Consider the following 22,051-nt stretch of genomic DNA (forward strand, 5'->3'; position numbering starts at 1 on the left):
TCTCCTGAAGGGAGGGCCTCTTAGAAGGCAGCCCCACTCAGTACCTGTGGCCCAGAGATCTGTATTTTAATGAACTTCAGTGTTTCCATCTTTAAGTACTGTCCTAATGTCTTCAAAATAAATGTGAAATAGTAATGATCCTCAAACACGGGTTTTCAAGCAACACGCTGATGCAGACGGCTGACAGTGCTCAGCACTCTCTGGTCTGCGGGACTGCATGCTCCCTAGTGCTGGGCCTTCCTCTCTCTGCCCATTCCAGGCCCAGCACCTCCTGCTGCATCTGGGCGGAGGACAAAGGGCGGGTGGTGCACAGTCTGGACAGCCAGCCTTGAGGAGAAGGATGCCCTGAGCCTGCGACCCTGCGGAGTGGCCCACAAGCCCCATCTCTGGGTGTCACTTGCACTTGCGCACACACACACACATACACACACACACACACACACACATGCACACATGCACACACACTCCTGCTCACAGGGAGTGGAGTTGGGGCCTCTTTCTCACATCCACTGGTACCAGGGAAAGTTTAGGAAATTCCAGCCCTGGGAATTCTCAGTCAGCGGCTTCCTCTCCTCTCCCTTCCACCAAATAGCAAAGGAGGTTTTTCCCTTCCTAGGCATGGAACTGGGATGCTTCCTGGGGTTTTGTCACTAATAGCTCAACATAAGGTCCAAGTCATTCCCACCCTCCAGGCGCCAAGCTGGGGGAGGAGAGTGTTCCAGGAAGCCCCTCATTCTTCTGCCCATGGGGTAGCCCAGGTGGGGGAAGTAAGCTGGGTATTTCTGGGAAGCAGGCTTCTCTGGGAGACACCTTCCCCTCTCTCTGCCAGCTCCTGGCTCTGAATCACAGAAGCCTGCACCATGGCCACAGGAAGGAGGACCAGGGGCCCCAGGGCCAGCCTCTTGCTCCTTTCCAGAGAGACACAGAGCATCTGTTCACAGAACATTCACCAAGACCTATGATGCCCCAGTGACTGTCCGAGGACACAGCAGGGAAGGCGGTGGGCATACCTTCTTGTCAGGGAGAAAGACCACAGATACTTAGAGAAACAAAATCATTTCTGCAAGTGATTGGTACTTTGACAGACATAAAAGAAGTGATAGGGCAGGGGCTGGGCAAGGCCACGTTAGTGGGATGGTCAGGGCATGGCAGAGGGGCACAAGCACTGAGCTGTGGGGCATGAGAAAGAGCCAGACAAATACACGGGCAGAAGAGCCTTCTGAGGCCACAGCATGTCAGGCACACAGGGACCGGCAGTGATGGAGACTCAGGTCTGTTTCCAGAGCTGCAAGGAGGCCAGAGCATCCACCAGAGCAAGAGGAGCAGCGTCAGGCCTGAGGGGGGCCCGGAACACGCCATCAAGCCCTGAATCAGACGGTGACTGCAAAGGAGCCCAGATTCAGTGATAATATCTTGATTTAAGGCAAACAGAAAAACCCAGACCAAAAATAGACTGAAGGTGAATGTGTGTGAATAAAAAATTGTTCTATTTTGTATACCTCCTTACTATAACTCAACTTGGTCAAATCCTCTTGGCGAACATTTCAAACATCAGAGTGCCCGTTAGTAGGACCACCTGGCTCTGTGCAAAGTGCCGAGGCACAGGCACAGACTGTGGGGTCTGACTTGGTTTTGAAACCCACCACGACCCCCACCCACAACTGCACACAGCAGAGAAGTACTGCCTGCCAGGCTTGGGCCTGCTGGACATTCAGCAGCCCTGCATATGGAGCTGCCATGCTCTCCTGCCTGCATGGTTCACCCCGGCCCTCCCAGCCCCAGCTTTAGCTGCTTGACAGGTTCAGGGGACCCCCGCGAGAGCCCATCCCCACCTCCAACAAAGGCAACATCACCAGAGAAATCCGGTCTGGGATGTCTCTCTGAGCATCTCATCCTTTACAAAAGGGAGCGGGGAGGAGGGCAGGTCTGTCTACAGAGCACCGAAGGGTGGTTCACAGAGCGAGCAGGCTTGATCTGGGAGAACAAACTGCAGGACACAGAACCAGATCCGTGGGGCTGACCAGGAGGAGAAAAAAACACGCACTGATGAGCACAAGTACCGAGAGCATGGGTTTAACCTTAGACGAGCTGGAGATGCATCCTTGTTTCACAGCTCAGGAGCTGTGTGACCATAGGTTAATTTTTTTAATGTCTCTGAACCTCAGTTTCTTCCTATGCAAAATGGGGTATCAATAGTGCAGGAGGCTGTGGTGAGGATGATATGAGGTGACAGAGAACCAGCATGCGCCTCCTATGTCCTCACCCACTAATTTCATGACTGTGGGCCTATGGTGTGACAGGCAGTGTCCTTGGGCTGGGGGTGTAGAGAGCAATCGACAGAACTGACAAATTCTACTAGGCAACAAGGAATAAAATACCAAAATCTCAGGTGGTAATAAATCCTAGGCAGAGCAATGAAACAGGGTCCACATAATAGGACGTGATGACAGGCAAGGAGGCAACGTCAGTGATGATGGACAGAAAAGGCCTCTCTGGGGTAGGGGCATCTAAGTAAACATTCGAATGTCAGAAAGAAGCCAGGCATAGGAAGATGGAAGGATATTCAGGTGGAGGGCACAGCACCTGCCAGCGGGCCAGGGCCAGCTTGGATGGCTCAAGGAATTAAAGGTCAGCATTAGTGGGAGGAGGCCAGATCAGGAAGAGTTTTATAAAGACAGGGCCAGAAGTTTGGGTTGAACACCTCCTCCTCAGCAGAGGCCGACTGACACTGCACATCCCACCACCTCATCCACCTACTCTCAGTTCCAGCACACTCCAGCTCTTACTGCATTTATTGTCTACTGTCCCCTGACACCCAATCCAACATAAGCTCTAGGAGGGCAGGAATCTCTACCTTGGGTCACTGATAATCCCTAACGCCTGGCCTAAAGGAGATTCTCAGTAATGTTTGTTTAGTTAAGCAATTATTGGCACTCACTAAATGCTCAATAAACAGGAGGAAAAGGGCGGCCGCTAGAGCCCCAGCTGCTTTGGGAGGAGATAAGCCTCCCATCTCTGGAGGCATTCAAGCAGAGCCTGGAAGAACACTGGAAAGGGCTTGGATGATAGGGGCTCCAGCTTCTCTGTCACTCCAAGAGCTGTGGATCTGCCGTCTGCCCAGTGCCTGCCAGGGAACTGCCCACTCCTGACACCGCTAATGGACAGCCTGCAGATGACAGACATCATCTGCATGGAGCTTGAGCCGCGCCTTGATTTCTGGATCAGTAGAGGTTTATTAGCCCCACAGAGTTCAGCACCTTATATGCTGCTTAATGAGAGATGTAATCATTACGGGGGGCTGGGGTCGGAAGGAAAGAAAAAACTTTTTTGCCGACATTGTGCATTGAGTGCCAGGCAGAATGGACTTAAATTCTCCCTCAAAGGCCCCCCTGGGCAGGGCACTTCCTGCAGACAACTGGAACTCGGCCTGGAGGGTTCTATTTCCTTTGTGTTAACTAATTTCTGACTTGGGGTTTTCAGCTATTTATTCTAGAACAATACACTCACCACAACAGCCGTCCAGTGCGGCAATCTTCCTGGTAGTGACAGCACGCTCTCCCCCTGCTTTTCTCCTTGGTAGGAGGGAAAGGGAGGTGTGAAAAGCCATCTAAAAGAGGTGGGTGGGAGTGGTCAGGCCCTGTGCCCGCCCGGTGCAAGTCTCATTTTCAGCTCTCTGGGGTGGGAATGCAGGTCAGGACCCCAAGGGTCTTGGAGACCCAAGATTTCAGGGTAGGCAAGTGACACTGGGGGAAAGAGAGGGTCTGGCCCCCAGAAGGAACTCTTCCAGTGCACAGTAATTAACCAAGCCTCCCAGAACCCCTCCACTCGCTTGCTCGCCTGTTTTCTTTCCCCTTTCTGTAATCTTTTTCTAATTTGCGTTGCCGTTTCCTGCTTCCTCCAAGCCACCTTAATTGGAAACTCCTTAGTTCACACGGAAAGTTCCTCTCTGCTCTCTGAGGACACCTATCGAGGGTGGAACAAGACTCTTCATAATAATTCTTACCAGACATGGCTAATAATGACCCTCTTTCACTAATGAAAAAAACACACACATGCACACATTGTGGCTGCTGTAATTAAGCTTGTGACGAGTCAAGTTGGAGAAAAATTAGATTTGTTTACATGCCATTCTGTTGCTGATGAAGCACTAGCTATGGGGCAGCCTTCTAATTAACCCTTGTTTAGAGGGTGTGCTCTTTTGTGTCTCCTTCCTTCCACATACCCTTTGTAAATTACAGTCGGTTATAAAATAATAATAATTAGCCATTCTTAGCGTTGAGCTCTCTGCTGCACTCATTTTAATCCTCGATAGAGCTGCCTTGTCCAGATGCAGACGGAACTAAAATGCCTGAAAGCTTCAGTGCAGAGCTACAGTCGCCACAACTCAGCAGCCAACAAGTTTCGCACGAAAGTGGAGCCGGAGACAGCCCTGCCTCAACGAGATGAGGATGGTGGGAAAGGAGCTAGATGAACAGCCAGCTGACGCAGAAAAAATGGCAGAGGGGCCAGGCTGGAAGCAGGCCATGTGGGAGGCACTGAAAGGTTTGTAAGGGAGTGAGGAAAAGCAAATGTGGCCTTTACCCAAGACCAGAACACACAGGGGCAACTGCAGGGTCTCGATGTCCAGGGTTTTCCAAACAGACTTGCAGTCCAGGGCTGACTGCCCTCTCCAGCTGTGTGTGTAAAGCTGTGCTTGGGCAAGAAAGAGGCCCTGGATGTCATGGCTATATGCACACAGGTCTGGGGCTAGGTAGTCCATTCTGGGAGTTCTGGGTTCTTAGTAACTAGTTTCCAGGAGGCAGCGTGCATCAGACAAGGGCCTCCTTCACCTGCTATTACAGCCTTAGGTCTAAAAGGCTGCCAAGTGCATGACACTCACGAACCTAATGACAGCTTTGCTGGGGGGAAGAGGGAACCATCTCGTTAGACATATCCATGGACAATAAAATGCTTATCAATTTCACAAATGTTGGACTGTGACAAAATACAATCTTAGAATCAAAGCAACATGATCATCAAGACTTCAAGAACAGCCTTGTGGAAGGCCAGAACCTGCTGAAATATACAGAACCAGGCAAGCTCCCCTGGGGTCCCGCAGATGGCCAAGGCAAGAAGCTGGGCCGTCACAGCTAACTGTGGGCACCACCACTGTCAGGGTCATCTTCCCCACCAGCTGCATGGCTCAAGTGGTCCTTGCCCTTCCCTTAAGGGACCCAGGGAAACTCCAAGATGGAGAGGACCAAAGACCACATCATCCAGCCCAGTTCCTACGTCGTAGAGGCCACCCACCGGCACCCTTGCTGAGGCCTTGTCCAGAGCTGGCTGGCACACCTCCAGGGAAGGGAGACCACTGTGACAGTCACCACCTCCGGGAACTGCCGGATGAGGTGGGAACTGGGGACACCCGTCTTGGGTCTGGATACTTGTGAGAGCCTCTGGCAACAAGTCTACAGTGAGATGGTGGGGTGGGGGGACAGACACGAACACCAGCAGGCTTCAGAACCCACATCCGTGGGGCTGCACAATGACGTGAGCTTTCTTTTAGAGCACATGGGGCTTTTTAAAAGCCTAAGTCCTGCTGAAAGATGGCAGAGCTCTACTCTAGAGTAAGGCAGGTCATAGTTCTCGTTCCATGTCACCAACACACAGTAAACTACCCACCTTGTACCTGGCTGTTCTATTTTTCTTCTACATTGCCTGCCATGCTGAACAATGACAGCGGTTTCTTTTCCTTTAGACTGTATACACACGGGGCGCCTCAAGCAGAGGGATCAAATCCAGCCCCTCTGCATCCTCCATGCCAAAGATAAAACAGACTTTCCATCAATGGTTGTGAATAAATGAGGCCAAAATTTCTAATCTCAAAAACCATATTTTTCTGGACTTCCAATATGTTTTACTGGGGATTCTACAGGTTTGTGAGGCTTACCACTCCCCAACCCAATTAATAACTCACTACATTAGCCTCTCCAATGTTCTCCGTTATTTATCCTCACTTGGAAGTTAATGGCCTCTTGGATCATTAATGATCCTGTGTAAGGTGCTCACCCAATCCCTGCCCCTTCCCCAGTGAGGTGAACAAGGAGAGCAGCCCCAGCTCCCATTGAGACAGCAGCTTTGTCAACCACCTGCCTGAAACAAGTTTCCAGGACAGGAGGAGACCTTACATGCCAGGGGCTGCACAGCCCATGCCAAAAGTTCACCCTGTCTAATTACCCAGCATTTGAACATCACCATGACCCAATCCCATAGAATTCATCTGCCTGTAATTTCTAGAATTTAACACATTTCTGAAAGTTATTTGGACTCCTGAGAACTCCACTAAGTCAGACACGTGACCAACCGCCTCGGGTGGAGTGGTGGGGAGCCTGACTCACCAGGAAAGCCTCCCCTTGCCATCAATTCTGAAGAATGGCTTCAAGGATACACATGCACACCCTGGACAGTCCTAACAGCAAACTCAGGTTTACCTGCTGCAGCAGGTGTGAGGAGATTAATTTCACAAAATACTCTAAAGGAGAAACAGGTTACAAATAACAAATCAGAGAAGATGAGGAACGCCTCCTCACTCAGAGCCGTCCATCAGCCAACTCCTCCTCTTGCCAGCCAGTATCGCTCGCGCTCAGGACAGCGTCACCTCCTCCCGGATGGATGTAAACCTCACTGGCTTGTCCAGCCACTCATCAAACTCTGAGTGGACACGCGCTATGCAGCAGGCACTAGAATGTTCTTCTTTTCCCAACTTCACCTCCCAACTGTGGAAAATGGTTTGTCCAGGAACATAAACATTAGAAGGATCCGCTTGGGGATTTGGTGTAAAGGGGCTTTTTTAAATCACCCTTTCAAAAAACATTACTCCTTAAAGAATGACACTCCAAGACTAACCTATAGTGCCAAGGAATGATAGAACTTGGAAAAAATGCAAAACAGTGATTTTTATAGGAGTCTGCAGAATGGTGAGTTCTGGACAGAGGCAGGAGGCTGTGGCTGGGACATAGAACATGAATGGCAAAGGTCTATCCCTGGACCTGGGAGGTGGTGTTGATGGTGTCCTGCCTTATAAGAATTCATTAAGCTCTACATTTGTTTTGTGGGGTGTCTGCATCTGTGTTTCACTTCACAGTAAAGCAGTCTACCCCTTAGTCCAGTTCTCTTTGCACTGCAATCAGTCTATAAAGGGGGATTTCTGGTCATGGGCTCCCCCATTGGTCAGTAAGATCCATTGGGGCCAGAGCCACTTCTGACTTGCCCACCCCAGTGCCTACTGATGTTCAATGAATGAATGAATGAATGACCAACCTGTCCACCACAGCTTTCCTGTCTAGACTACACTCCATGGATCAGGAACCACCTTACTTACCATGGACCCATCAGTATCTAAGCCACGGCTCAGCACACAGGAGGCCCCCAATCTATTTCTGCAAAATAAATGAATGAAAAAACCCGAATGTGCTGCAGCAGGGATGGAGAACACAAACATGACCAAGACATGGTCTTTGTATCAAGGACCTCATCGTCTAGCAAGATAAGGCACAAACCACACCATGTGATGAAGGCAGAGAACGTGAGCAGGAGGTGGGGGAATCAGCAAGGACTTCTCAGAAAAGAGGGCATGGAATTGATTCTTAAAGGAAAAACCAAAAAGTATTGCCACTGAAAGGTAGGGCGGCAGCTCCCAGGAGGTGGCCAGTGTCTCCCCACGCCCACTGACTTCTCCTGAAACCACCTGACACAGCAGCCACCAACGAGAGCAATGTCCCCAAAGTCCCCGAGTCATGCCATTACCAGCATGCACACACACACTGAGAAAGCTCTTTGTCTCCCAAAACAGTGAGACTGGGACAAGCTACTCAACGTGTGTGCACTTCCCAACCACTCACGGGGCTAACCCTGCACCCAGGCCAGCGGGCAGAGGCTCACAGGGGCCAAGCAACTCACATGAGACCAGGCCAGGGAGAAGTACAAAAGATGGGCACCCTGGAGCCCAGTCTAGAACAATTTCACCGGCATAAGAAGGCCTGAACCTTACTTTCCAAGTGTGGTGGGAGGCCTAAAGGGCTCACAGTCCCCTCGCCACAACACTGTCTCTCAGGATGTCAAAGGAGAGATTGGGTTCCCCCAACACCCTCCCGGCTCAGGAGCCATATGTGTTGCCTTCGTTTATATTCACCATCAGTCTGAAGGCTGGTGGGCCAAGCCCATGATTGGCCTGGGAGTATATTACTCTAATGATTTAGGGGGAAATGGGCTAAGAGCCAAAGCCCCCACATCTCTGAAATGAAAGATTTTGTTTCCTGTGTTCCTTTTCTGTCCTTTTTCTGGAAGTTTAACTTAAATGCTATAAAGTGCCCAAATCCTATGCGATCTAGTTGGTGAGATTTTACAGACATGTCCACACCCAGCACGACACCCCAGCCATGCCCTCCGAGGACAGGCAGGCCTGATGTCTATCACAGATGCCACTCTCCCCGACTCTGAGCACACCATAAATGGACACATACAGGACAGTCTTTGTGTCTGCCTTCCTTCACTCAACATCATGCCAAAGATTTACCCAATCCTTGGGTGTGGCAGCAAGCTGTCTGTCTTCACTGCTGTGTTCGTGCTCTTCTTCTAATTTGTGCTCTCTTAAAGGTCAGGTCCAATCCAATCCCTTTTTCTCCATCAGTGCCACTGCTAAGGGCAGACATTAACCATGGACCGGCTCGTTCTAGTATTTCTGTGCCACCATTTGTCCGGTTGCTGGTTTGAGGTGTAAATTATTTCCATTCCCACAGGTGGCACCCGAACTTCACTGGAGAGGTCTCCTCTCCTCTGAGCACCATTTGTGCTGAGACTTGTGATCAAGCGGCAGGAGGAGGCAGGGAAGGGGCTGAGTCTGTGGGTTCCTGCTCCCATGGCCAAACTGTAGCAGGAAGGAGGGCGAAGGGATGCTTCCCTCAGCCTCAGCCAGCAGGGCTGGCAAGGGTCCTCAACTCCAGCCAGGAAGGCCCCCCACACCCTTGCCCAAGTGCCCAGCTTTGAGAGAATCCGAAAGACATATGCGGACAGCCTCGGCCTCTTGCCCCTGGTGTCCTTTATCCTGGTCAGGACAAGAAAAGACCACACCCTGCAGGTCCCTTCCCACTCTGCCAGCAAGCAAAGCTTTATGTGAGGGTGTTATCAAGTGTGTGGCTGCTGTGGAAAACAATATGGCGGGTCCCCAAAACAATAAGCAACCCAAGTGTCCATGACAGATGAATGGATAAACACAATGTGTCACATGCAAACAATGGAGTATTATTCAGCCATAAAAAGGAAGGATATTCTGACACTGGATGAAATAGTACGACATGGATGATCCAGGAGGACACAGCAAATAAGCCAATCACAAAGAAACAAATATTATATGTTTCCATTTATCTGAGATGCCTAGAGTAGTGAAATTTAGAGACCAAGTAGAATAGTGCTTGCCAGAGCCCCAAGAGAGAGCAGAATGGGGAGTTAGTGTTTAACGGGGAGGGGGCAGAGTTTCAGTTTGGGAAAATGAAAAGTTCCGGAGATGGGTGGTGGTGATGACTACACAACAAGGTGAAAGTGCTCAAAGTCACTCAGCTGTACACTTGAAAATGGTTAAGACATAAATTTTTTTGTTATGTGTATTTTTCCACATTTTTTTAAGTTTTAATGGGAAAAAAATGTAGAATGTTAAGAAGAGATATAGCGGGCACATGCAAGAAGAACTCAAGCAGAAATCATATTAATGTAAAACAAAAATACCATTCGAGGCATATATCATTAAATAAGATAATGAGAAAGAGCATTATATATGTTTTTCTTAAAAAGAGAGGGTTCACAGCCATGGTAAGCCCGAAGTAGGAGCAAGATGCAGAAGGGTGTAGACTCTCTCACCACAGAGAAAAGGGACAGTGAAAGTCCTCTTGCTTCCTCCTGCTTGCTCTCAGCATCCCTGCCAGAGAAAGCAAGATTGGAAGTGGGCAAGAAAACACCAGCTTCCGTGGGACAGACGGGGTCCGGGTGCTGAAGTCAGTGAGAGACCCTCCCTTGGATATGTCCGCCTACACTCTTCTCCAGCCTCGGAACCTTCAGAGCAAGTGCGAGGCTCTGAATGACAGCCCTGCCTCTGGCTCCTTGAGCAACGAGGCCTGGCGCCCCAGAGGCCCAGGAAGCTCACAGCGCTGCAGGCTGGAGCCCGACTGGTGGGGAGGCTCCAGCCGCCAACCATGGACCCATCTGGTCGGGCACGCAGATTCCTCTGCTCCATAGCAATAGAAGCAACAGCACCCAGCACCCACACCTAGCTCCAGAGCCAGACTCTCTACAGCATTCTCTCCCTTCACAGGGAGCGAGCGGCGCTCTGAGGCAGAGACCACGGGCGTCACTTTACAGATGAGGAAACTGAAGCTCGGAGAAGTCAAGTAACTCAGCTAAGGTCCAAAGCAGGGAGCAGAACTGGGATTCAAACTTATGACCTGGCAGACTCCAGAGCCCGGGAGGATATGGCATCCTTCCGAGACACTGAAACAACCTGGGGATTTCAGTCTGGAGATCAGGGAAGGCCTGGAAAAGCAGAAATGTGAGTGGGCCAAGAATGGGTCATGTACATAAAGACCGAACCATCCCTTAGCAGTAATGTGTTTGATTCACACAGCGAGCTTTGAGTTTTCAGATCACTCATATCTAAGAATCTAGGTTTCATTGTCATCCACAGCTGATAAGAAAGGAAACTAGAGGAATGATCAGCGAGAGGCATGGACAGACAAAAGCCACACAGCAAGTTCCCACTGAGCTAGGCCTAGCACCCAGCCAGGCCTCATCCTTCAACCCCAGAGATAATCAGACCCCACTAGGCCCCCCAGGAAGATGCCCTCAGACATAACATGCTGGGGGGCACCAGGAATGGATGGAATTCTCTGAAGTCCATGCACCTTTCCTGCCACCACATACTACCTGCCTGCCCACCTGATGCTCTGCCCTCCGTTTTCCATTGCTAATTAATTTGGAATGGAGATGTCTTTAAAATGAAACTTACGTCGGGTCCTCCCCACTGTCTGTGAACCAATTTCATTACAACAGAAACCCTGTTGCCAAAATGAGAAATCCCCTCCTTTTCAGGCCTGTGCCCTTGAAGGCATCTTATTAGAAAAGACCATTTCTTAATTAACATTTTTGATCTTTAATCCATTACACATCCCTCTAATCCTGTATGGAGGTGCGACTGGCCCACTTCCGCAGGCTGCGTCTGGGCTGCACGAGGCTGGTAATTTCAGCGCTGAGGGCTCGCTCACAGCTGGACTCCACCGCGGATGGACTGCAGCTCCCAGACACCACCTCTGGTCCAGCCTCGGGTACATTTCCTGAGCGGGAGACAGGGAGGGGGGCTTGGCACAGACACCCCCGGATGGGCCAGTCTGCAGACAAGAGTTCATTTCATTAACCCCTGAACCCCATCTCTTCTTGCCCCAGAACGGTTTCAAGCAAAGCCTTTTTTAGCAGATCAGGCTCCCACCAAGCGTGAGAGCTGCCAGGCTCATCTTCCTTCCCGTTTACACAAATCTCAAGCAACTTGACCACATCTATATGAAGAGCTAGGCCCATTAAGGTCAGAGGACCTCCCTTTGGAAAGCTTTGGATTTGCCCCATGACTCTGTCTTTCATTAATATGTTACATTAATATGACTTCTTCATATTTACACTGATATGACTTCTGCTTGAGTTCTTCTTGCATCTGCAACTAAGACTTGCATCTAAGACTTGCTTCATCGGGTTTTGGGAACCCCATCGTCTCCCAGGTTTCCTCCTACCTCCCTGATCACCTTCTGTCTCCTCAATCTCTCCTCATCTCAACCTTCAATGCTGATGCCCCCCTGGGCACAAAAATACATGCCTTTGTTCTGTCAGGGTTCATGCCCCTGGCACATCACCCCAACTTTAAGTGCCAACCACACATCTAAAACACCCAAATACGTCACTGGTCTCATCCTCCCCCAGAGAGCCAGACCATACATTCAAGTGCCCACTCAACATCTAAAAGACAGCTCAGACTTAGGGCCAAAACCAAACTCTGGAGCCCCCCAACCAGCAGCCAAACCCAGAGGCTCTTCCCAGACTCCCCGTGGAGTGACGGGCACCTCCAGCCACCCAGAAGCTCAGCTGAAAACCTGGAGAGTCATCCTCGGCTCCTCACCTTCTCCCCCCTGACATCCAATCCACGGACAAATTCTGTTGGCCATCCCTCCAAAATATCTGACTGCTTCTCACCTCCTGACCTTGGTCCCAGCCCCCATCACCTCTCACCTGGATGAGTGCATCATTCTGCTTCGCTCCTGCCCACACACAGCTAGATGGGCCCCCTTCCCTCTCCCCAAACTTCCCTTCAACTCAGAATAAAATCCAGTGTCCACTATGGCCCCAGGCCCTATGTGAGCTGCCTCCGCCCGCCTCCCTCCCTCACCTCCCTGACCCCACCTCTTGCTCCCCTGCCCCTGGCTTACTCTACTCCAGCCACAGTGACATCCCTCCTATTCTTCTCCAACGAGCCCAGTCCATTCCCACAGTGGGGAACACCTGGAATACTGCTCCCACCCCTCTGCGAGACTCAGACCCTCTCTGCTCAACACCCCCTCCTTAGCACAAGAGGCCTCTCAGACCACCCCATCCAGGTCCCCTCCTCCCCACCACCAAGTCACTCTCTACATGACCTCTCTGCTGGTCACCTCCCTGGGAAGCACAGTACGTGTTATTCACTCACTCTGCTGGCATCATGTCCCACACTAGACTGCCAGCCCCATGCAGAGCAGGGACCTTGTTGGCCCTGGTCACTACCTAGGACAGTGCCCAACACTTAGTAAGTGCACAGTAACTTTTGTGACTGAAAGAATGGAAGCTGTCAGGACCTTGCCAGTGGTGACAGGCTCACAGTCATCACTGGCCACCAAGAAGAATCCTGTAGCACCAACATGGAGGCTCACCCAGCAGCAACTGAGAATGTGATCAGACATTCAACAGAACTTCCTGGGGATATACATTCTGAGAAACTGTCCATTCATGAATAGAGCATGGCTTGAGCCTCACGCAGGATTACCGGGGGAAGGAAGGAAAGTGACAGTCCATAGCAGCCAGGGAGACGGCCTATGAACAGCGAAGAAAAAGGCACAAGCCAGCAAGTGGTCCTTCACAGACTCTAAAGAGCAGGTTGGGGTTCCTGGAAAGAGCAGCCCGCAAGGAGACACATGTGCCCAGGCATCACAAAGGGCAATGGTGGGGCTGGACCTTGAAGGATATGCAGCTTTGAAGGGGGAAAGGGTGTCCGAGGGGACAAAGCCAAGGCAAAAGCACAGGGTTAGAATAAGGATGGAGGATATAAAGGGAGAGACTCCTACAAGAGGCCATTTCTGGAGTCCCCACCCCAGTCTCAACTCTCCCAGCAAAATGCACCAGTGAGACCCTCCATGGGACCACCCTGCCTCAGGGCACCACGACCTCCCAAGGCTGCAGCAGCCCTTGAATTTGGCCAGCCCCACACTGAGCCTGGAGCATGGGGATCCAGACTCCCAGTCTAGCTCTCCTGCCATCTCACCATGCCCCAAGCTGCCCCTTCCTCTGCCACGTGAGCTGCCAGCCCAGACCTGAGCCCTGGAGGCCATCACACTGCAGAGCAGCAAGTCAAGGGCTCTTCCCCCAGCAGCAGGAGGCCAAGGCACCTAGGCCCCCCGCCTTCCATTTCCCAGGGCCAGGGACAGAGGGGCGCTGGCCGGCTGGAGGAGCCACTGGGCCAGGTCTGGAGAAGCAGACAAGCCAGTCTTCCCCTGACCCCAGACAAGCTCCCTTTAAGGAAACTCCGTCACAGCCTGAGCAGGCATCTCCCACCGCTGAGCCCCAGGATCTTGGCTGGGGTGTTGTCAGGGGGAGAACCTTGGATAACACCCATGATGGATAAAATTCAGCACCCACCACACACTTCTGCCTTTGCACGCTGACCCAGGCACCACCCTTTGCCCTTGTAGTTCCTTCACAAACCTGTGGGTCAGACACAGGCCCATTCCTGGTGCCCTGGATGGGGGGACCCGGCTTAGGGCGGAGGGAAAGAAGGAGCGGGAGTCATTCTGAAGTGAGCCTATGAGGCAAGGATGTCATCCACCTTGAGATCAAACAGGCTGCCATGGCTTGGGATATGAGCATGCTTGGGGATGAGGTGCTTGGCTCCTGGGTCAGGCCCTTAGGATGAAGACACACATCTTATCAAGTCCCAGGCTTACGACCACCTGCCCCATGAGTAGCCACATAGACCACCACCTGAAGGAGCAGTAGATTTTCACCTCCATCTCAGGCTTATTCAGGCAGCCCCCATTGACTGAAGCTGCCAACCCGCTTTAAATTACTGCCCTCTATTTTGGCAAATATGCATCTACATTGGGAGAAGTTACATGAGCTAGTAATAACCCAGTAATAATGCTAGTGATTGCATTTAACCAGGCACTCAGGAAAGTAATCTGAGCAGCTGCCCCAGGATGCAGCCCGGCTTTGCCCAGCTCCCTCCAGGCTGCCTTACAAGTTACCCCACAGCTGTGGGGAGCACTTAGGCTCTAAGCATTTTTCTGGGCTCAACTTATGAAAGAATTCCAGGAAGGTTGTTTCTAATGTAAGTATACCCTAATATAAGCATGCACATATTGCTGACAACAATGTAGGGGGTGGGGTTAGGTGACCTGTGCTGTGATGCAGCTTGGCCACAAATCTACTGTGTGACATTGAGCAAGACCCCTAGCCTCTCTGAAGTTCGATGTCCACATATGGAAATAGAAATGATAATTCCTACAGTCAAAGTGCTGCTTCAAAGATTCAGTGAGCTAATGCCTGTGAAAATACCTGTCTGATGGAGGTAAGACAGCAGCGTGACAAGCACACAGGCCTTGGGGACAGAAAGGATTCAACCTTTTTGAATCTACTGTGGCACTTGCCAGTGGGCTGACCCCAGTCGTTGCAGAACACGCTGCAAATGCAAATATAGTGGAGAATAAACTCAAAGTCAGAACCACAAGGGCACACAGAAGCCAGTCCCCAAAAAGACTTCACCATGGGTAGCTGTGGCCTCACTTGAGCTGTGGCCTTCCCTAAGTGGTGGGTCCTAGGCAGCCCCACCCCAGGCCCCTTGGAGTCCCCAGGCTCTGTGTTTTTGCAGGAGTCAGGGGCTCTGGCTGGAATCCCAGGCTGGCTGCCTCCTCTTTCTCTCTCCACATTTAGGGAAGGCATTTCCTTCTTCCCGGGGCCTGCAGGTCAGGTTTCCACCCAGATGGAAAGTCCCACCCAGGGACGCCCAAAGGAGTGCTCAGGATGGAACTCCACGGGGCGCCCGCAGTCACAGGGACAAATGGCTGCTGGCAGGGCTCACCAGGGCCAGGCCCACAGTCGTGCCCGCCAGGATGAGGACGGGACAGGAAGGGGCCCCAGCTGCACTTTATCTCTCAGGCATGGAACGATGCCATGCACACAGAGTGGAAGAGTGGCAGCATGTCTGGGTATGTGTATGTATTTAGGCACGTGTGTTGACAGAGACCCTGAATTTGGAAGTCATGGCCCTAAGTCCGCCTAACCTCTCTGAGCCTGTTTCCCTCACTGTGCCCCTCCTGGCAGCTGAATTCTACTCAGTTAAGATGACTAAATACAATAATTTTGTACAAAGAGAACAAAGGGTAGTACTGCCAGATGAAAACCACAGCCAGATTACAGTCTGGGCAAAGGAGGGGACCTGGTGGGTAAGGTGTCTCCTGAGCTGTTGAGTTCAAATCATAAGGATATAGACAGAGCTTCCTAAACCATGTTTCTAGACTCCATGAGTTGGGGATAGGTAGCCCTCAAAAAAAGGTAGGGGGTAGGTTCTGAGGTTAAAAAAAAAGTCTGAGGCTCCCTCCCCAAGACTCGTAGCTACCACAGGCATATCAAGAACACTTGAACATCCTGCATTAAAAGAACCCATTTGATTGCATTTAACCAGGCACTCAGGGAAGTGACCTGAGCAGCTGCCCCAGGATGCAGCCCGGCTTTGCCCAGCTCCCTCCAGGCTGCCTTGCAGGCTACTCCACGGCTGTGGGGAGCACTAAGGCCCTGAGCATTTTTCCAGGGTCAATTTAAGAAAGAACTCTAGGAAAACTGTTTCTGTATCATGTGCCAAATTGTTACTGAGACGGTGCCTATTGTTTGTTCAATGATTAATGAGGATCCGCATAGTAAATTCCTCAGCACTTAGTGCCAAGGAAAAACGTTTGTACATCCCAAGAACCGAAATCAGACAGAAGCAGCCATGCTGTCCTTCATCCTATTTCTATTTTGGCCTAGGCTGCGAAGAAGCTCACATCATGGTGACCCTTCCCTTAGGCTTCTGACGTAATCAGTTCTTTTATCTACTATGCTAGATGCCCAGTGACACATGGCCACCTCATCTCATTTCATTAACAATCACCAGAGCTGGCACTCACTGGGTGCACGCTGTGCGCCAGGCACTGTGCTGAACACACGACATCTATGTCCTCATTTATTCCTATGACAGTGCCACAGGTAGGGCTTCTGATCCCCACTTTACAGATCAGAAAACTGAGGCTGGAGGTGAATAGCTTAGTCAAGTCCATCCTCACAGCTAATCAGCTAAATGGTGTTGCTATGTGATCACCTGCTCATTGTCCCCTCACTCTCAAATATGACTCCTGGAGGGCAGGACACCCGTATGTTCTCGTGGCCTACCATGGCACAAGCAGACACCTGATATTTACATGATGAATAAATTGGTGGTGAAGCCAGGTTTGAAACAAAGGTCTGTTTGCTTCAAAACCCATGCTCTAACTCCTGTTTTTTAGTTTCTAGGGATTGGTAAACCTAAACCTAGCCTTAACCTTAAATATAAACCTCACCCATTACTCTATCCAAGCTTACTTCTAGCACTACTAATTAATAACCATGCAATGCTTCCTGCCTGTCCTGTCCTCAGCTCTGTGGGGCGAGCCCTCTGGCCATAAAGGCTCGGACAGCAGAGACATGGCCTCCGGCGCAGATGGTGGGAGCATGTGGGGTCTGCAGCAGGGAGAAGTCAGTGGGGACAGGGGTCAGGTTTCCTCTCCTGGGAAGCCTGCGCAGACCTGAGCAGGGCAGGCCTAGGCCACGCAGGCCTGGAGCAGCAGACGGCAGAGCAGGCACAGCATGCTGGAACCCCGCTCCAGGGAGCAGCTACTCTGGCCTGTGAGGGCCAGCCCAGCGGGTGGGGAGGCGATGCCCTGCCTGCTTCCTGCCCATGTGTGCTGGCCAGGAGCCCCATAGCCAGCACAGGAAATAACTGGGGCCCCCAGAGGCCGCCCATGCAGGCCCTGCTCTAAGGCCGCCCAGGGAGGGAGGGAGGCCATTGTCAGCCTTTGTTTCAGTTTCCCCAGCATTGCCAGGCTCCAGGAGGCCCCTGGGAGCTAACAAAGCTTCCCCCAAAACCGCAGCTGTCCAGCTCCCCACAGCCAGACCCTGGGGACAGGCCCACCAGGCCCCTGGGCTCTTAAAGTGGCAGGTGTGGGGTGGCAATGGAGTCACATCCAAGTTGAGAGTGGGGGTACATGTGGGCCAGAGGAGGCCAGGTGGGCAAACAGACAGATGGGCTCTGGGGCCCATGTCTGCACCCAGGGCAGCCCAGCACTGGGCCCAACAGCAGGGGTGTGAATCTTTGGGTGGAAAGGCCATCTAAGGGCTTGAAGCTACACAGAGAAAACCAAGAGCAAGGAGACACCCAGACATTTTGGACACCCACCTGAGTGAAGAGCACTGTCCTCATCCTCAAAGAGAGACAACCCAGAAGTAGGTTCTTTCTGCTCATCTGCAGGCCTAGAGGTGTGGATGGGTGCGTGGTACATGTGTGTGCATGTCTCTGTATGTGCACATTTGTAAGGTTGTACATATGTGCACTTGTGTACATGTGGGCACATGCAAGCACCCTCATGCATCTATGTGCACTCTAAGGTTTCTGTGCATGTGTGTGCAGTGTGTGATGTATGGGGGAACACATATGTGAATGTACATGTGCACTGTGTGTGTGTTGTATGTATGGGGGTGTCTAAATGTGTGCATATGAATGTGCACATGCACTTATTTTTGTGAGCACATGTACATGTGTGTGCTGTGTGTGGGTGTGCATGTACGCACAATGATCTGTGAGTTTACACATCACTGTTGAAGAGGACTTTCAGGCTTTGGGCCTCAGACTCAAACAAAACTAACCCAGGTTCAAATACCTGCTCTGGCCCCGCCTAGCTGTGAAACCCTACAGCCATCTCTCAACCTCCCTGAGCCTCAATTGCTCATCTGTGAGATGGGAATAATACTTCCTACCACCTGTGGGTAAGGAGGGTTAGATGATGAACGTCAGGTACACAGCCCCCTGCCTGGAGCCAGTGAATGCTCATGAGACAGCTATTATTTTTATTGTTATTGTTATTGCAGTCGCTTGTAACAATAGCTAGTTGCTGAGGATATAATGCTGTGAGCAAAACAAGCACCACTCCTACCTCCACAGCTTGTAGGTTTACAAAACAGTTAGCTCTGAGAAGTAAAATAGTAGAAGCAAAAAGCTATCCTATTTACTGGCTTCAATATCAGTACAATGTACTACCAAGTACAGCCAGCAGCCAGCAGTTTAATAAATCAACCACAACGAAGGAAGAATGATCAGTATGGGCAAAATAATGGTTTTTGGAACCAGACAGGCCATCCATTATCCAAGTTCATACTAATACACACATGGAGTGTGTGTGTGTGTATGTGTGCACATGCATGTGCACACCCACACCTGCCTGCATACTCAAGAACTTTAAGAAAGTTAGCTGAGGTGACAAAAGCCTAACACCTTTGAGCTGTGCATAGCCTGCAGCAGGCCACTGGCTGGTACAGCGCTGACCACACCCAGCCAAGGAGCCAGGCCCAGCAATGCCCACCCAGGAAGCCAGGACCACCAGGCAGATGACTGGGCTGACCTCGGCCATTCCCTACTGAGCACTAACCCCTGACTGCACAGTTGGTGTGTGAAGCCCCACCCAAGGAAGGAGTCTGAGCATATGACAGCCTCAGGGCCTTTGCATTGCAGAGCAGACACTACCCGCCAACCTCCCACTAACCGCCACCTTTACCCCAGCCTCCTCCACTTGGCAAAGAAGCAGACCCCCACCAACCAAGGTGAGCATGAGTGTGGGTGGTCCCCTGGGGACCTAGTCCCACCCACACCCTGCATGAGGTAAAGAGTGCCCTGCTCATTGTGGCATGGTAGAAACTGCCAGTCAAAACAGGGAGGGACGGAGCGGGGACTTGTCTGAGCCTTCTCTGTTGCCTACACAGATCCAGGCTCAAAGCTAAGCTCCAATCTGAGCTTCCCTCAATGTGTTATCAACACCAAGAATAAAAGTCCAGATTAGAGGTACCACCCTAGGGTGCTAAGGCTAACCCACCCTAGGAGCTAGGGCTAACCCATGTAGATTCCCTCATATAATCTTCACAATGACTTTAGAATGTAGGACAATTATTCCCATTTCAGATGAGAAAATGGAAGCACAGAGAACTTAGTAACCTACTCAAATGTCACACAGCTAATAAGTATCTGGACTTCAAACCCAATTCTTGCCCTTAACAAAGTGAACAGAAAACCTGGTCCTGAACTGCCAGGGGCAAAGAGGCAAAGGTGCAGTTCTCCACCTAGGCAAATACTTGCCACTTACCCGCAGGTAGCCAAGCCAGGACTAGGCTCTGGGAGCACAGAGACTCACACACAGTCACTGCCCGAAGGAGTGACCAGAGCAGCAACAGAAGTGAGCACACGTGGAAGCGATGTCATGGCCAAGCAGAGGGCACTAAGGGCCAGAATCAGGGTGGCCCCTGAGGCTTGAGCACAGAGCAAGGCAGGATAATTACAGCAGAGCTATCACTGTACACTTCCTGGAGGAGGTGTCGTCTAGACTGAGCTTCAAAGGATAAGCTGTGTAGGCAGAGGGCCCAGCCAGAGCAAAGGCCAAGGGGAGCAGACAAGAGGCCTTAATTCACCAAGCCCTGGGAATCCTCACTACTAGTGTGGTATGCAAGCCAGTGGGCTCGCAGCATCAACACCACTCTAGAGCTGGAAAGAAATGCAGAATCTCGGGCCCCTGCCCAGACCTGCTGGGTCATAATTTGCATTTTAATAAGATCACTAGATTTGCATATACACCCAAGTCTGAGCAGAGCTGGTATAAGCAGAGCTGGTGTAAGCACACCTGGACAACGCAGGGAGACCTCCCCAAAGTCCCTAGAAGCAATGTCTCCATCACGCCTATATTCCACACCCACATGCACACCTAACTGTGGTCTACAGCCAGGCTTCAAGGCACGGAGAACTGTTGATCTCCCCCATCCACCAGGGGGTTCCTCCGACCTCAGCGGGGGCAGACACCATAGAGACCCCTCCCTGTCCTCAGGGAGCACCCACACTCAGAGCAAATAGGACCAGCCCCTCCCTTGTTACTGACACCTCTGAAAAACCCACCACCACCAGGAGAGGAGGAGGGGGACAGTGGGCTTACTCAGGTGGAAGCCCCAAATCAGAGGGGCTGGGATGAGGTGGCCATGCTACAAAGAGCAAGGGTACAATGGCAGAGCAGCTGCTGTGCACCGGGGCATGGGCACAAGAGAAATGGCGAGGTCCCTGGTGCTGAGGAAGCCCCAAGTCCACTGTGAGAGGCAAAAGTCAGCAAGACAAGCCCCACTCTGTGGTCCCCCTCCCATGAACCACCAGCCAGGCTCAGGAAGGAAAAAAGGAGCCAGAAGACATACCACAAGCACTCCCTCCAAAGTCCCTGGGCACTGGCACACACATGCATATGCACGCATGGGCTCTGCAAACACATGTGTGCAGTGGACACAGCACAGGGGATGCAATGCAGACGGTAGCCCAGCAGGGACCCTGGGTGGTCCGGAGCCAGAGGAAAGGGTGGGCAGCAAACACCACACCCCCTCAGAGACCTGGTCCAAGTCCTCCCCAAGGGCCCAGGATGCCACACAGAAGGGCACAGAGGCCTTGGATCCCCAGGGGTCTGAGTCAGGGCTCCAGCATCTGGGCACACTCACTCACACACACACACACACACACAGGTGCACACACAGGAATGCATGCATGCACACAAGTGCATGCTTCTATATGCACACAGGGTGCAGATGCCCTACCTCATGGACTGCTCACCATGGTAACAGAGTGGCCACCTCTCAGCTTCAGTCACCACCTGAAGGTTTCTGAGGCCTTCTCTGCTGGGGAAAGCCGCTCTAACAAAGGCGCAGCTGGGGCGGCCTGGCCAGGGGTCTGAGGTGCAGATCAGCCAGCGCATGCCTGCCACGCTCCCCTGGTGAGCTCGGGGCCACTGCGTCTTCCTACCCAGCCTGCCTGGCTCCACTTAGCTCAACTCCCCACAGACGCCCCAGCTGAGTTAATGAGAAATTCCCCAGCTGGCTCCACATAAAAACGCATTTCATAAGTCTTTAAAATGCTAGGGAATTCTACATCTATTTAGGACTTTTAAATGTCCCCTGGTCCTCATTGAGAAGATGACGGGGTTCGGGGTTCAAGTATAAGAGGTGGACAGCAACGGCCAAGCCCACAAGAGCCAAAGGGCACCTGGGCACCTTCTGTCACTGGCCACAACGTCATGTCCAGGGCCAGGACATCCTCACTGGTGAGCCTAGGGTAGGAGGGGAACTCAGAAAATAATTCAAGTGAAGGACTCTGGGGGAAGAAGGGAGAAGAAGGGAGAAGGGACAATCTCTCCAGCCTTGAGTTGAGGATTGAAAGAAAAAAATGAAAAGAAGCTGGGAACCCCTAAGAAAAACTCCAAAGAAGAAAAAGACCATCTACAGAAAGATGCTGGTCAGAGTATTATTTATAAGAGGAGAAAATTAAAAGTTGTCCAAATGCCCAACAGGGGAGGGGCAGTTAAGAAAATGAATGCCCATCTACTGAGTGACCCCAAAACAGCTTCTAAAACGGGAGGATCGTGGGCCCAGGGGTTACATG

General features: G+C 51.5%; 1 protein-coding gene across 3 annotated transcripts in view; it reads right to left on the reverse strand.

Moving 5' to 3' along the window:
* The window catches only part of ZNF423 (zinc finger protein 423), a 319,514-nt gene that overhangs the window by 225,892 nt on the left and 71,571 nt on the right, over positions 1-22,051 (reverse strand). The window contains exon 1 of one of the 3 annotated variants that reach the window (XM_057493430.1): positions 1,854-1,963. The exons of the other annotated variants lie outside the window; for them this stretch is intronic. Within the exon in view, the coding sequence (XP_057349413.1) occupies positions 1,854-1,893 (40 nt within the window). The 5' untranslated portion in view covers positions 1,894-1,963. Of the gene's footprint in view, positions 1-1,853; positions 1,964-22,051 lie in introns of those variants that run through there. 3 annotated transcript variants of the gene reach the window in all.

This window comes from Manis pentadactyla, chromosome 15, assembly GCF_030020395.1.
Source record: "Manis pentadactyla isolate mManPen7 chromosome 15, mManPen7.hap1, whole genome shotgun sequence".
Taxonomy (NCBI): domain Eukaryota; kingdom Metazoa; phylum Chordata; class Mammalia; order Pholidota; family Manidae; genus Manis; species Manis pentadactyla.